Source organism: Bombina bombina, chromosome 2, assembly GCF_027579735.1.
Source record: "Bombina bombina isolate aBomBom1 chromosome 2, aBomBom1.pri, whole genome shotgun sequence".
In the NCBI taxonomy this organism is placed as follows: domain Eukaryota; kingdom Metazoa; phylum Chordata; class Amphibia; order Anura; family Bombinatoridae; genus Bombina; species Bombina bombina.
This window is the reverse complement of record NC_069500.1, coordinates 1,325,454,153-1,325,469,547: the sequence shown is the minus strand read 5'-3', so window position 1 is coordinate 1,325,469,547 and position 15,395 is coordinate 1,325,454,153. Positions and strand designations below refer to the sequence as shown.

Sequence of the window (15,395 nt, the reverse complement as noted above, 5' to 3'; positions counted from 1 at the left end):
AAAAGTATCATATTACCTCCAAAGCACCTCTTGTTTCTAGTGTAAACAGACTCAATTTAGCTACCTTCTCTTCGTAGATTAAATCCTTTATTCCCTAGTTTTGTGGCTACATTTAGCTACCAATCAGTAAGTGCTGCCCAGGTCTGAACCAAAAATGGGCCAGCTGCTTAGCTTACATTCCTGCTTTTCAAATAAAGATACCAAGAGAACGAAGAGTCATGAAAGCAAAAATGTGGGTTTCATATTCCTTTAAGACTTGTTCCGTTTCATAACAACTCATCATCCTTTTAAATCTAACACTTATACCAACAAACTAAAAATATTGGCATGATTCACTAAAATGCCATTTTCCAAGGGTATACTTTTAGCAATAATCAAATTTAAAAGGGACAGTCTAGTCAAAATTGAACTCATGATTCAGATAGGACTTGTAATTTTAATCAACGTTCCAATTTACATTTATCATCAAATTTGCTTTGTTCTCTTGGTATTCTTAGTTGAAACTAAACCTAGGTAGACTCAAATGCTAATTTCTAAGCCCTTGAAGGCCGCCTCTTATCACATGCTTTTAGAATTGCTTTTCACAAGAGACTGATAGTTCATGTGGGCCATATAGATAACACTGTGTCCACGCCCGGAGAGTTATTTAAGATTAAGCACAACACAGTACTAAATGCAAGTCAATAGACAATAAATAGTTACAGTCATGTGATCAGGGAGCTGAAAGAAGATGCTTAGATACAAGGTAATCAGAGGTAAAAAGTATATTAATATAACTGAGTTGGTTGTGCAAAACTGGAGAATGGGTAATAAAGGGATTATCTATCTTTTAAACCAATAAAAAACAAATTATGCTTACCTGATAATTTCATTTCCATCTGTACGAGGAGAGTCCACGACTTCATTCATTACTTGTGGGAATTAAGAACCTGGCCACCAGGAGGAGGCAAAGACACCCCAGCCAAAGGCTTAAATACCTCCCCCACTCCCCTCATCCCCCAGTCATTCTGCCGAGGGAACAAGGAACAGTAGGAGAAATATCAGGGTATAAATGGTGCCAGAAGAACAAAAATAAATTTAGGTCCGCCCACCGGAGAAAGGGGCGAGAGCTGTGGACTCTCCTCCCACAGATGGAAATGAAATTATCAGTTAAGCATACATTTATGTTTTCCATCTTAATGGGAGGAGAGTCCACGGCTTCATTAATTACCAGGGATAGGCAAGGTGTCCGTACATGGACACTGGTGTCCGTGTCTAGCCCTTGCAGTGTCCGCCACAACCTTAGTATATCTTTTCTTTCTGATTAAATAATAGGAATAAAAAAAAAATGTAGCGTGAATAAAGTTAGTGGCCTGTCAAGAGACTGCTAGTAGTGACACTGGCACATGCGTATAGCCAGACAAGGGCTGGTTATAGGATCAGTGGTATCTGCATCAGTATAATAACAACAAGCACTATACAAAGACACAGTAGTAATACTGGCTCATGGGTATAGCCAGAGGAGGGCTGGTTATAGGATCAGTGGTATCTGCATCAGTATAATAACACCCAGCACTATATAATGACACAGTAGTGACACTGGCACATGCGTATAGCCAGACAAGGGCTGGTTATAGGATCAGTGGTATCTGCATCAGTATAATAACACCCAGCACTATATAATGACACAGTAGTGACACTGGCACATGCGTATAGCCAGACAAGGGCTGGTTATAGGATCAGTGGTATCTGCATCAGTATAATAACACCAAGCACTATACAAAGACACAGTAGTGATACTGGCTCATGGGTATAGCCAGAGGAGGGCTGGTTATAGGATCAGTGGTATCTGCATCAGTATAATAACACCCAGCACTATATAATGACACAGTAGTGACACTGGCACATGCGTATAGCCAGACAAGGGCTGGTTATAGGATCAGTGGTATCTGCATCAGTATAATAACACCAAGCACTATACAAAGACACAGTAGTGATACTGGCTCATGGGTATAGCCAGAGGAGGGCTGGTTATAGGATCAGTGGTATCTGCATCAGTATAATAACACCCAGCACTATAAAATTATGTTTGTTTGTTTTTTGTTTGGTTTTTAATATTTTTTTTATTGAGGTTATATAAAATATCAGCACAAACAATTTTACAGTATAGTCATAACTCAGTATTTTGAACTTAGACAATACAATGAAAACAGATCTGCAATATACAATTAGTACTTTATAGCATAGAAATAAAGTATGATTCTGATATATAAGAACAGCTACAGTATATGTAAAGTATTAACTTATACATTTAATTTGTAACCTCTTTCATTTTATTTCTATATATTTGGCTATTCCCCGTTTTAATCAACTGCCACTCTTGAGCCATAAATAACGACAGTGCAAGTAGTTGGGGATATTAGTATCAAAATTGAGAAGATAATGAGGGAATTTTGAAATAGATATATAGTATGTCACATTACCATCATACTCTCAAGATAGATCATGAGTAACTATTTGTATTGTGAATAATGGTGTGGTTAGTCGTGGCCCAACCAATCAAGACTTGTTAAACACTGAAGTGTATTATTGTTATATAAAATAATTTAGTCATTAAGAGTGTCTCCGCTGCTTTTTTGTACATGGAGATCTACCGCATCACCATTAATACAGGGTTATAATGGGCATTGAGAATTATAGACATACATGGAAACAAAAGTAAGGATTCTATAGAATTTATTTTCCATTACTTACGTGGTAAGCTCACTGGTGTAGAGAAAACGAAAAAGGGGAAGGGAGGGGATGAGGGTAAAGTCTGGCGATATATATGAACTTACAGGTAATCCCTGATTGGTCCCTCAGATTTCGGGGGGGGGGGGGGGAGAAGAGAGATGGAAAAGGGTAGAGGAAGGGAGGGAGTGGGAGAATAGAACCGGCAGAAGTTTACAGGATTGGGTTATGGGGGGGGGGAGAAATTGGCCAAAAAATGCACCCTATCATGTCTACAGAGTAAGCCATTTAAGGGGGGAGGGTGGAGCTAGTATTTAGAGGTTAGGACTCTTATGCGGAAATGGATAGGGACTAATATTGGAACATTGACTATCAGACAATTATCTTTAGTCAAGGGTTGTTTGCTCAGTGGAAAATAACATATGTATTGTTGGTACTAGTAGGGAGTAAGAGGATATATGGCATTTAAAATCAAAGCAAAATATCCTGGAGCATATCTGTAATGTGAGGCTGCTGCAATAGGTACACAGAATTAAGTAGATCCTTAGCTATAAAAGTATGAACAAATTGTGTCCGGATAATGATAAACAACACATATACGGCTAGATTACGAGTTTTGCGTTAGGTGAAAAAGCAGCGTTAACAGATCCTAACGCTGCTTTTTCACTACCGCTGGTATTACGAGTCTTGCAGGTTTAGGAGCACCGCACACTTTTTTGGCCTTACAGCAAAACGACTTACATAAACTTTGTAAAGTCTTTTTTCTATGGGACTTCCATAGCGCTGGTATTACGAGTCTGTCCTGGGAGGCCAAAAAGTGAGCGGTACACCCTAACCTGTCAAGATTTCTAAAGCATTTGAAAATCAGTAGTTATGGGTTTTATGGTACAACGTGGTAGCATAAAACTCATAACTAAAGTGCTAAAAAGTACACTAACACCCATAAACTATCTATTGACCCCTAAACCGAGGCCCTCCCGCATTGCAAACACTATAATAAAAATTTTAACCACTAATCTGCCGCTCCGGACATCGCCGCCACTATAATAAACATATTAACCCCTAAACCGCCGCACTCCCACCTTGCAAACACTAGTTAAAATATTATTAACCCCTAATCTGCTGCCCCTAACATCGCTGCCACCTACATTATACTTATTAACCCCTAATCTTCCGCTCCGGACATCGCCGCAACCTACATTATATTTATTACCCCCTAATATGCCGCCCCCAATGTCGCCGCAACCTACCTACACTTATTAACCCCTAATCTGCCGCCCCAATGTCGCCGCAACCTACACTTATTAACCCCTAATCTGTCGCCCCCAACGTTGCCGCCCCTATAATAAACATATTAACCCCTAAACCGCCGCCGTCCCGCATCGCAAACACTAGTTTATTATTAACCCCTATTCTGCCACCCCCAACGTCGCTGCCACTATACTAAATGTATTAACCCCTAAATCTAAGTCTAACCCTAACACCCCCTAACTTAAATATAATTAAAATAAATCTAAATAAAATTTCTATCATTACCTAAATAATTCCTATTTAAAACTAAATACTTACCTGTAAAATAAACCCTAAGCTAGCTACAATATAACTAATAGTTACATTGTATCTAGCTTAGGGTTTATATTATTTTACAGGCAAGTTTTTATTTATTTTAACTAGGTAGAATAGTTCTTAAATAGTTATTAACTATTTAATAACTACCTAGCTAAAATAAATACAAAAGTATCTGTAAAATAAAACCTAACCTAAGTTACAATAACACTACACTATAATTAAATAAATTAACTAAATTAAATACAATTAAACAAATTAAATTAGCTAAAGTACAACAAAAGAAAAACACTAAATTACAGAAAATAATAAACAAATTACAAGCTATTTAAACTAATTACACCTAATCTAATAGCCCTATCAAAATAAAAAAAAGCCCCTCGCCTAAACTAAACTATCAATAGCCCTTAAAAGGGCCTTTTGCGGGGCATTGCCCCCCCAAAAAATACAAACAAACCCCCCAACAGTAAAACCCACCACCCACACAACCAACCCCCCCAAATAAAAAAGGGCAGTTAGCTCTTTTGCGGCCCAAACCCTAATCTAAAAAATAAAACCCACCCAATACACCCTTCAAAAAAACCTAACACTAACCCCCTGAAGATTGACTTACTGTTCTGAAGATCCGACATCCATCCTCAAGGAAGCGGCAGAAGTCTTCATCCAACCGGGCCGAAGTCCTCAACGAAGCCAGGAGAAGTCTTCATCCAAGCCGGGCGAAGTGGTCCTCCAGACGGGCAGAAGTCTTCATCCAGACGGTATCTTCTATCTTCATCCATCCGATGTGGAGCGGCTCCATCTTCAAGACATCCGACGCGGAGCATCCTCTTCATCCGACGGACGAACGACGGTTCCTTTAAGTGACGTCATCCAAGATGGCGTCCCTTAGAATTCTATCAGCCAATCAGAATCTATCAGCCAATCGGAATTAAGGTAGAAAAAATCCTATTGGCTGATGCAATCAGCCAATAGGATTGAGCTTGCATTCTACTGGCTGATTGGAACAGCCAATAGAATGCGAGCTCAATCCTATTGGCTGATTGGACTACCCTTTGTCATGAAACTACCCTTTGTCACAAACTACCCTTTGTCACGAAAGTAGAGTCCCCCCACAGGGGTAACAGCCCAGCCGACCTGTCAGCTCTCGACCCATGCAACACCTCGTTAACACTGTCTGCTGAACTGTGGTTGTTATCATCCATAGTCCCATGCTCCTCTAGCTTACTTTGGGGCAGAGTAAAAGCCTCTTTCAGCTCCCCAATGAGACTACATTGTAGTGTGTCAAGCATATGAAGTAAACGACAGCAGTCCGAAGCTGTATTTTTCTGCCAGCTGAGAGAGTGAGAAATACCAATTTCAAGCATTTAGCTTCAGCAAACCAGGGTGTTATGATAGATAAATATAGACGCCATAATGCTCTCAGTGAACATCAGCTGAACATGTATATTATCTTTCACTTATAGTAGTCGTGGTATGTATTCACATGCCAAAATGGCGGATCGCACAATTCCACTATCGAGCAAACACACCAGTCATCTGCATAATAGTCAACTATTTCTTCTATTTTTCGTCCCCAAAACTCTCACCCCTCTGCTTAGGGATCAGACTAGCAGGAACAAACAGAATCTGTGTACGCTGTACATATTCTTGGCTAATTTGATTACGTTTTTGGGAGCTCAAGATGAACACATCCTGCTCCTTCAGCTGCCGGCTCCGCCCCCATAAAATGATGTTTTTAATTTCAAATGTACCTTGGTGTCCGTCAAAGCCTTTGTCTGTGCCTATCCCTGTTAATTACTCGTGGGAAACAAATACCTAAGCTCTAGAGGACACTGAATAAAAAAAAAATGGGAGGGCAACACAGCCTGCAAAACCTTTCTCCCAAAAGCTGCTTCCGCCGAAGCAAAAACATAAAATTTGTAAAACTTTGTAAAAGTATGTAAGGAGGACCAAGTAGCCGCCTTACAAATCTGCTCCATAGAGGCCTCATTCTTAAAGGTCCATGAAGAGGCCATAGCCCTAGTTGAGTGAGCCATAATCCTCTGAGGAGGCTTATGTACCGCTGTCTCAAAGGCCAAGAGAATCAAGCTCCTCAACCAAAAGGATAGGGAAGTGGAAGACGTCTTCTGCCCCCTGTGCTTCCCCGAATACACAACAAATAAAGATGAAGTCTGTCTGAATTCTTTCGTGGCCTGAAGATAGAACTTCAAGGCTCGCACCACATCCAAATTATGAAGCAACCTTTCCTTTGAAGAAGGGTTAGGACACAAGGAAGGAACCACTATCTCCTGATTGATGTTACGATTCGACACAACCTTGGGAAGAAATCCAAACCCAGTGCGAAGATCAGTGTAAAAAAACAGATAAGAAGGCTTACATTGCAAGGCCGCCAACTCAGAGACTCTGCGTGCAGTTGCAATAGCCAGTAGGATTAGAACCTTCCAAGAAAGAGATTTAATGTCAAGCGAATGCATAGGCTCCAACGGAGCCTTCTGCAAAATCTTAAGTACCAAGTTTAAGCTCCAAGGGGGAGCAGAATTTCTAGAGACAGGACTGATCCTAGACAGAGCCTGAACGAAGGACTGAATATCAGGAAGCTCCATAAGCTTCTTGTGTAACAGTACAGATAAAGCCGAAATCTGTCCTTTTTTTTTTTTAATTTTCAAAAAGCTTTATTGAATAGCTTAAAGTACACAATAGAAACATGACATAACGCAAATCAATTCACTAAAGTGTACAGGGTAGAATCAAGTTTTGTACATATCCAACATATGAATTATTTTTCTTTTCACATAAGAGTCAATTGTATAAAATGAAACATCTTACTTTCTTTTGTACTTAGGGTAAAAGATCTCATAGGAGGCATTTTCATCTCATATGCAAAGATCCTTAGAGCAATATAAATCAATACCGTAGCTGAGTATTGCAAGGATGTGTATTCCCTATGTTGCAGTTTAGATGTGTGATGTATGGTAATGATACATTACTCCCAGAAGAATCTGTGTAGCCTGCACATCACATGAGTACAGTACAGAAGTGAAAGAACAGAAGGCAGGAAAAGAGAGAAAGAAGAAAGGGAGGGAAAAAAAAGGGGGGGGGGAGGGAGGGGAAATAGGGTAAGGGGTATGGGTACATCCAAGGGGGAAGGGGAAGGAACCAGTCCATAGACCTTAGTGGTTATTAAGTACCTGCAGGTACCTAAGGAGGTTTAAGGAGCCACATGCTCCAGATCATCCAGTATTTGTTCATACGCTCAGTCGCATTATAGTAGCCCCGCTCCATAGAAGCTAAGTAGTCTATAAACTGTGTTAACTGAGCCAAAGTAGGAGCCTCCGTCTTTTTCCATGCCTTAGCAATACAGACTTTTGCAGCAATCAGAATTACAGCTATTAACTTTTGTTGAGAGTTTGGCAAATCTTGTAGACCTATATGTAGAAGAGCCAGAGCAGGAGACCTGGGAAATGAAAAACCTAGGTCTGTGAGTAAGGAAAATTTCTCGCTCCACAGAGGGGCAATTTTTTCACAGGACCACCATATATGAATATCAGAGCCCTGTTGACCGCATTCCATACAGCACTGCTGAGAAGCAGAGGGATAGATCTTAGATAGTTTAAGGGGAGTTAGATACCATTTTAGGAGGACTTTAAAGTAGGTCTCTAAGTGTGATACACAATGTATGGCCGATTTAGTAATTGTTGTCGCATGGTCTACGTTTTCAAGGGTAATCTGGACATTCATCTCACAACCCCAGGCCTTTATCTGCCTTGGTATTGTCTCACTAAAATCATTTAGAAGGATTATGTGGTGATTCGTAAGAGGTCTTATAAGCTTAGTCCCTTGTGTCCATCTTTTTTCCCAGTTAGTGTTTTCCCTAAGATTTGTCTTGGGGAATCCCCAAGCCTGGCAATATCCCAATATTCTGTGGCTTTCAAACATAAGCCACCTGGGAGCCTCATCCACTTGGTCCACTATTTGCCTAGATGTCAGCATCCTCCTTTGGTGATAGAGGTCTCCTGTACAAGTAATGTTCCATGAGGACCAGTCCAGTACATGAATATTCAAAAGACCCTGAAGACTGTGGATAGGTGAGGGGTGTGGAGCTATTCCCTTATAGTGTCTAAGTCTATGCCAGGTCTGGCAATTGTCAAGGATTATGCTATTTGTGATTAACAGATCAGGGAGCCTATGTTTGGGAACCCAAATTAGGTCTTTTAGGTGAAGATACTTAGGAATGACCGCAGCTTCAATCAGAAACCACGCAGGTTTCTCTTCTTCATTGCTCCAGCCAGCGATATGGGTCAATCTAGTTGAGTCATGATATAAGTATATATTGGGAAAAGCAATGCCGCCTCTGCATGTAGGCCGTTGGAGAATATGATACGCCACTCTCGGTTGTTGCCTTTCCACACATAGTTAATGAACAAGGAGTGGAACTGAGAGAGGTAGACTTTCGGGATAGTGAAAGGTATGCACCGAAAGAGGTAGAGGATTTTGGGCAAGATTTTCAAGGTAGAGATTCGTCCCATCCATGAGATTTCCCTGAAATCCCACTTCTGTAGGAGTTTCTTGATTTCAGCGATCAGTGGCTCAAAGTTGTGCTTAATGACCTTATTGATATCAGGGCCAAGCAGTATCCCTAGATGTTTTATAAGTTCCGTATGCCAGGTGAAAGAGAATCGGGTTTTGAGGTTTGTCAGGGTCACGGGGTCTACATTGATAGCCAAGGCTTCAGTCTTGAGTACATTTACTTTATAGAGACTTAGAATCCCAAAAAATTCTAGAGTCTTAAAGACTTCTGGTATTGAAGAGCTTGGGTTAGTTAACCAGACCGTTAGATCATCTGCGAAGAGAGCAATCTTCTCAAGCCTCTCAACTATCATTACTCCTTCAATTCTTTGGGAGCGTCTAATTTCTTGAGCTAGAGGTTCCATGGCTATCGCAAAAATCAAGGGTGAAAGAGGGCAACCTTGGCAGGTGCCATTCACTATGGGAAAAGGTTTAGATCTAAAGCCTACTCCTCTAATAGTTGCAAAAGGCGCAGATAACAGTGCTTGAACCATTTTAATGAATGGTGGGGGAAAGCCAAATGTCCTCTAAACCTGCCAAATGTACTCCCATCGGACCCTGTCGAACGCTTTTTCAGCGTCCAGTGACAGGGCCACAACGGAAATTCCCAGTTTAGCTGATTCCGAAAAGACCTGTAGCAATTTACGGGTATTGTCAGGCCCTTGCCTACCAAAGATGAAGCCAACTTGGTCTATCTGGATTATATTGGGCAGCATATGGACAATCCTATTAGCCAATAGTTTAGAGTAAAGCTTGACATCTAAATTTATGGAGCGAGATAGGTCTGTAACTGGTACAGTACAAGGGGTCTTTCCCAGGTTTAGGGATTGCAATAATAGATGCTTCCAGGAACTCTTTAGAGAAACTACCCGAATTGGCCACTTCAGTAAATAAGGAACATAAAATGGGAGCCAAGTGTTGTCTGAATTCCTTATAGAAGGAGCCGGTAAAGCCATCTGGTCCAGGAGACTTGTTTGGCTTGAGCTGGGAGATGACCTTATATATTTCTTTGCTGGTGAATGGAAGCAGAAGTGCTCTTCTTGCATCCTCCGAACGTTCAGGGAGATCAAGGGTATCCAGAAACCCCTGAATCCTATTCGTAGGGGGTGTAGCTAAATTTTCTACCTCCTCTATATTATATAGCTTATAATAGTAATCGGCGAAGGCATCACCTATCGCTTCAGGTGCTAAGATTTTGGATCCATTGACATCTTTGGCCTGAATCCTGGAATGAGCAGTCCTAGCATTAAGCTTCCGCGCAAGAAGCTCAAAATCTGTCCTTTTAAGGAACTGGCGGCAAGTCCCTTCTCCAACCCATCCTGGAGGAAGGACAGGATCCTAGATAACCTAACCTTATGCCAGGGATATCCACGTTCCTCACACCAGGACAAGTAGGTCCTCCACACCTTATGACAGATGTGACAACTGACCGGCTTCCTGGCTTGAATGAGAGTATCAATCACTCTCTCAGAAAATCCTCTCTTGGCTAGGACTAAGCATTCAATCTCCACGCAGTCAGCCTCAGAGAATTGAGATTTTGATGTAGATAGGAACCCTGAACCAGCAGATCTCTGTGACAAGATAACCTCCATGGAGGAGACGATGACATCCCCACCAGATCCGTAAACCACATCCTCCGTGGCCACGATGGAGCAATCAGAATAGCCAAAGCTTGCTCCTTCTTGATGCGGGCCACTACTCGAGGTAGAAGTGGCAACAGTGGAAATAGGTAGACCAGATTGAACTCCCAAGGCACCGCTTAGGCATCTATCAGCTCTGCCAGGGGATCCCTGGACCGCGACCCGTATCTGGGTAGCTTGAAGTTGAGACTGGATGCCATGAGATCAATCTCCGGTTTCCCCCATCTGTTGCAAATCTCCGCAAACACCTCGGGATGGAGAGACCATTCCCCCGGATTAAACTATTGTCTGCTGAGAAAATCCACTTCCCAGTTGTCCACACCCGGAATGTGGATCGCTGATAGCAAACAGTAGTGGGTCTCCGCCCATTCCAGAATCTGAGAAACTTCCCTCATGGCTAGGGAGCTTCTCGTTCCCCCCTGATGGTTGATGTAAGCCACCGAGGTAATGTTGTCCGATTGGTATCTGATGAATCGGGACGACCCCAGGAGGGGCCAAGTTGAAGATCGATCGAAGTTCCAGAATATTGATCGGGAGAAGCGACTCCTCTTGAGTCCACCTGCCCTGTGCCTTCCTAGCACTCCAAACAGCTCCCCATCCTAACAGCCTTGCGTCCATGATCACAATCTCCTAGGATGGTCTCAAAAAGGATGTCCCCTGGGACAGTTGGCCCGGGCAGATCTACCAAGAGAGGGATTCACTCGTTCGGTTGTCCATTCCATTGTCTCAACATGCACAACTGAAGAGGTCTGAGATGGAACCTGGCAAATGGAATGACATCTATGCTGGATACCATGAGCCCAATCACCTCCATACACCGGGCCACAGATGGCCTTAAGGAGGTCTGAAGGGCAAGACAGCTGGACGCAATCTTGCAATGTCTCTGACCTGTAAGGAATAGCTTCATGGATATGGAATCTATGATCGTGCCCAGAAATTCCACTTTGTTGCTGGGAACCAGGGAACTCTTTCCCTCGTTTATCTTCTATCCATGGGATCGAAAAAGGAGAGAAAAAAAAAAAAAAAAAAGAGTCCTCAAATGGTCCTCTGCTAGACTGCATGATGAAGCCTGGACCAGAATGTCGTCCAGATAAGGTGCCACTGCAATACCTCTGGCTCTCGCTACCGCGAGCAGCGCTCCCAGAACCTTTGTAAAGACTCTTGGGGCAATCTCCAGACCAAACGGTTGGTCTAGTAACGCTAATCTTAGGAATCTGAAGTGATCCTTGTGGATGGTAAGCATCCTTTAAATCTATTGTAGTCATGAACTGTCCCTCTTGAACTAGGGGCAGAATGGACCTGATGGTCTCCATCTTGAACGATGGGACCGACAGAAATTTGTTTAGGCACTTTAGGTTTAAAATCGGGCGAAATGTGCCCTCCTTTGGGACCACGAAAAGGTTTGAATAATACCCCAAGACCTCTTTCCGCTAGAGGTACTGGTACGATTACTCCAAGAGAGGAGAGATCCCTCACGCACTCTAGAAAGGTGTCTCTCTTCTCTGGACTTGAAGATAGGTTTGACAGAAGGAATCTGCCCCTGGGCAGATGAGTCTTGAACCCTATCCTGTATCCCTGGGTGATGACCTCCAGAACCCAAGGATCCTGAACGTCTCTCATCCAAGGCTCAGCGAAAAGCGATAGTCTGCCCCCTACGCGATCCAGAGACAGATCGGGGGCTGCCCCTTTATGCCGATTTTGTCTCGGTGGGCTTCTTGCTCTGCTTGACTTTGATCCAAGATTGAGCAGGTTTCAGAGATCCCTTGGACTGTTCGGATTTCGCAGCAGGTTGCTGGTGTTGGGACTTGTCCAAACGAAAGGGTCGAAAAGTAGACACCTTAGGCTTATTCTTCTTATCCTGCGGTAGGAAAGCACCCTTGCCTCCCGTGACCGTGGATATAATAGAGTCCAGGTCTGGACAAAAAAATTACTTTCCCCTGAAATGGGAGGGATAGTAATCTAGACTTGGAAGTCATGTCAGCAGACCACGACTTTAACCACAAAGCCCTACAGGCTAGAACAGAGAACCCTGATGTCTTGGTATTCAGGCAAATAATCTGCATATTTGCATCACAGATAAACGAATTAGCCACCCTTAAGGCCTTAATTCTTTCCTGTATCTCCTTGAGGGGAGTCTCCACCTCGATCATCAGCAGATAATCTGTCAGAGACATCCAACGGAGTAGATGACCCCTGGGACAGATAGCTATGTTTCACCTTTCGCTTAGCAGGGCGTGGTAAGGCATTGAAGGCCGCAGAGACCGCCGTTTGCAATTGATCAGCGAAATCTGGTGGCCAAAGGGCCCCTCCCGCGGGAGGATTAGTAGTGCCCTTGGGGGACGGCTCAGTTGTACTAAATATCTTATTCTTTTTAGATATTGCAATTTTATCAAAGCATGTGGAACATAGTTACGCAGGCGGATCTACCGGAACCTCCTCACAATAAACACAGGTATTAGATTTGGTTAAAGAGGGAGTACCCTCTAACATATCAGAGTCCTCCATAGCTTGCGCCTTTATTACGGACTAAATAGAATTAAATGGCACCTTTATATCCCAGTGGCCCGGGCTTTCACCACCTCCTATGACCCGGACCACAGAGAAACAGTTTTGTCTCCTGCAACCGCCGATCAAGAAAGAGGAAGTTAAAAAGGCCACAGCCGGTCACATGGAAGGCCATGAAGGACCGCCCCTGCACTATATATAAAAAAAAACGTGCCAAAAAGAGTCCGCACCAATATCTCTCAAGAAAACTAGAGTAGAGTCTCATCTAACACACGTCGTAGCATCAAACACAATAAAGAATATTATGCATAAATCCCCCCCCTGTTCATATAACCTCCTTTCCAGGGATATTAACCCTTAATTCTATGCAGATAAAAGGAGACACACTGTGACCCTGTCTTCTTGCGTTTTCATATGTGTATAAATGAAACGATCTTACCAGAATTTATTGCAGTGGAACAGGAACACAGCTTTTCAAGTGTGACAGGGTAGTAGCATCGCTCCTGACATGAACTTGAGTTCAGAAAGCAGGCAGCAAAACTCCTCAACGCTGATTGCTTAAGGAGCTGTTAATCTGAGTCGGGATGGTTTCGCAGAAAGACTCTCCCTGCATCCCCGGACTCAAACTTTCACCAATGCTCTCCCTGAGAGGCTGACAGAACTACTTATAACTTCAGTCCCACTCCGAAGAGTACTACCCACCATAAGAGACTACTCCGAATCTTCCGACACTTCTCTGCCAACCTCCTGTGACGAAAGGTAAAGAATGATTGGGGGATGAGAGGTATTTAAGCCTTTGGCTGGGGTGTCTTTGTCTCCTCCTGGTGGCAAGGTTCTTAATTCCCACAAGTAATGAATGAAGCCGTGGACTCTTCTCCCATTACGATGGAAATTCTATTGTAGACTGTCCCTTTAACACATTTATACTGTGATATTATATATTGTTAGTAGAATTTTTGTTTGCTACAAGTGTGCATGCTACCTTGTCTGCATTTAATACAAAAAAAAAATATGTTGATAGAATTCCTGAATTATCTCACCTTATTCCATAATTTCTCCAGCCGTGGATCATTCAGAACATCGTTCTCTGTGCCTTCCTTAATGTAATTGCTTTCCTCCGGTTCAGATTTCTTTTTGCCATCCAGACCATATGTAGCCATTATTACTATTAAAAAAAAAAAAAAAAAAAAAAAAAAAAGGATATCATTAAACAGCTTTATAACAATAGCTATGAAAGCTATGAGCTTGTTAACACAATGACAGTATAACGATTCTAAAAGAGAACAAGAAACTATATCTGGAACCTTGTAGATGGAGTGTTTACATGCTTTGTGTATCAACCAGCAAACCACAGAAGATTATTTATTGCAGGTGATCTATAAACAGAGTAATTTATGCAAGAGTAAAACTAAACCAAGAAACTTTCCCTCTGCATTTCCCAGTCATGCTCTTATAGCCAATTATAAATATACATATACAGTCTGCCTTAATTTTTTTTCCAATCTATTAAAAACTCACAGACCATAACAGAATTCTCTGGTTTGTACTGAATACAAAATGTAGCAAAACCGATGTATAATCACAATAAAAATAAATCACAATCATAATTAATACAGCATTTGACTCCTTTTCTGCTAATTAGATGCTTAGAGCAAGTAACCAGCAAATGAGGCATTTAATAGGTCACAAAATTTTTTTACTAAAGAGATGTGTAGTTCCAATGTAGTACTGTATCACTCACACCAAAGCTACGTTTCAGGGGACATTCTAGTGCAATAATAGAATGTTCTAATTAGCGCATGTAATTGTTTTTAACTATTGATGCTCAAACTCTTAAAGGGACACTAAAAACACATTACATGCACCTCCCTCTAATTATGGGCACTGACATTTTGGAACCTAGGTTACACTGCAGGTATCTTAAGGAGAGTTGCAGCACATGTGCAAACAGGTTAGCACTGAAATGTAGTGAATGAGAGATGTCAACATGGAGGCACCTATGATTAAAAGGGAGGTGGGGAATAACCTCAATGATATGCTTATAAAATCTATTTGCCTATTGGCTCACTGACTGTGTCCCTAGGCCCTATTTAACGGGCACACCACCAGGCTAATTTTACTGACGGGTTGGAGGAAGGTATTCTGGATAAGGACACTATTGAATTCCTGTTTGTTTCCAGACCAGTAGTGCCCATTTTTCCCCACCTCCCAAAGGTACATACATCTTTGGAGGTGGTGAAGGGGAGACCCATTGTTTCAGGGATTGGCTCACTCTTTGAGCATCTCTCAAGTTGGGTAGAGTCACTCCTCCAGCCACTCGTCCTCCAGATCCCATCCTACTTGAGAGACACTAAGCACCTCCTAAACGGTCTCACTCTGTCAGGATTAAATTTTATCCCTGACCAGGGA

At 42.3% G+C, this 15,395-nt stretch overlaps 1 protein-coding gene across 1 annotated transcript in view; it reads right to left on the bottom strand.

Annotated features, from left to right (window-relative positions):
* Positions 1-15,395, bottom strand: part of LRPAP1 (LDL receptor related protein associated protein 1) — a 112,970-nt gene that overhangs the window by 58,979 nt on the left and 38,596 nt on the right. Inside the window, exon 3 of the mRNA XM_053704181.1 lies at positions 14,027-14,151. Within this exon, the coding sequence (XP_053560156.1) occupies positions 14,027-14,151 (125 nt within the window). The remainder of the gene's footprint in view (positions 1-14,026; positions 14,152-15,395) is intronic.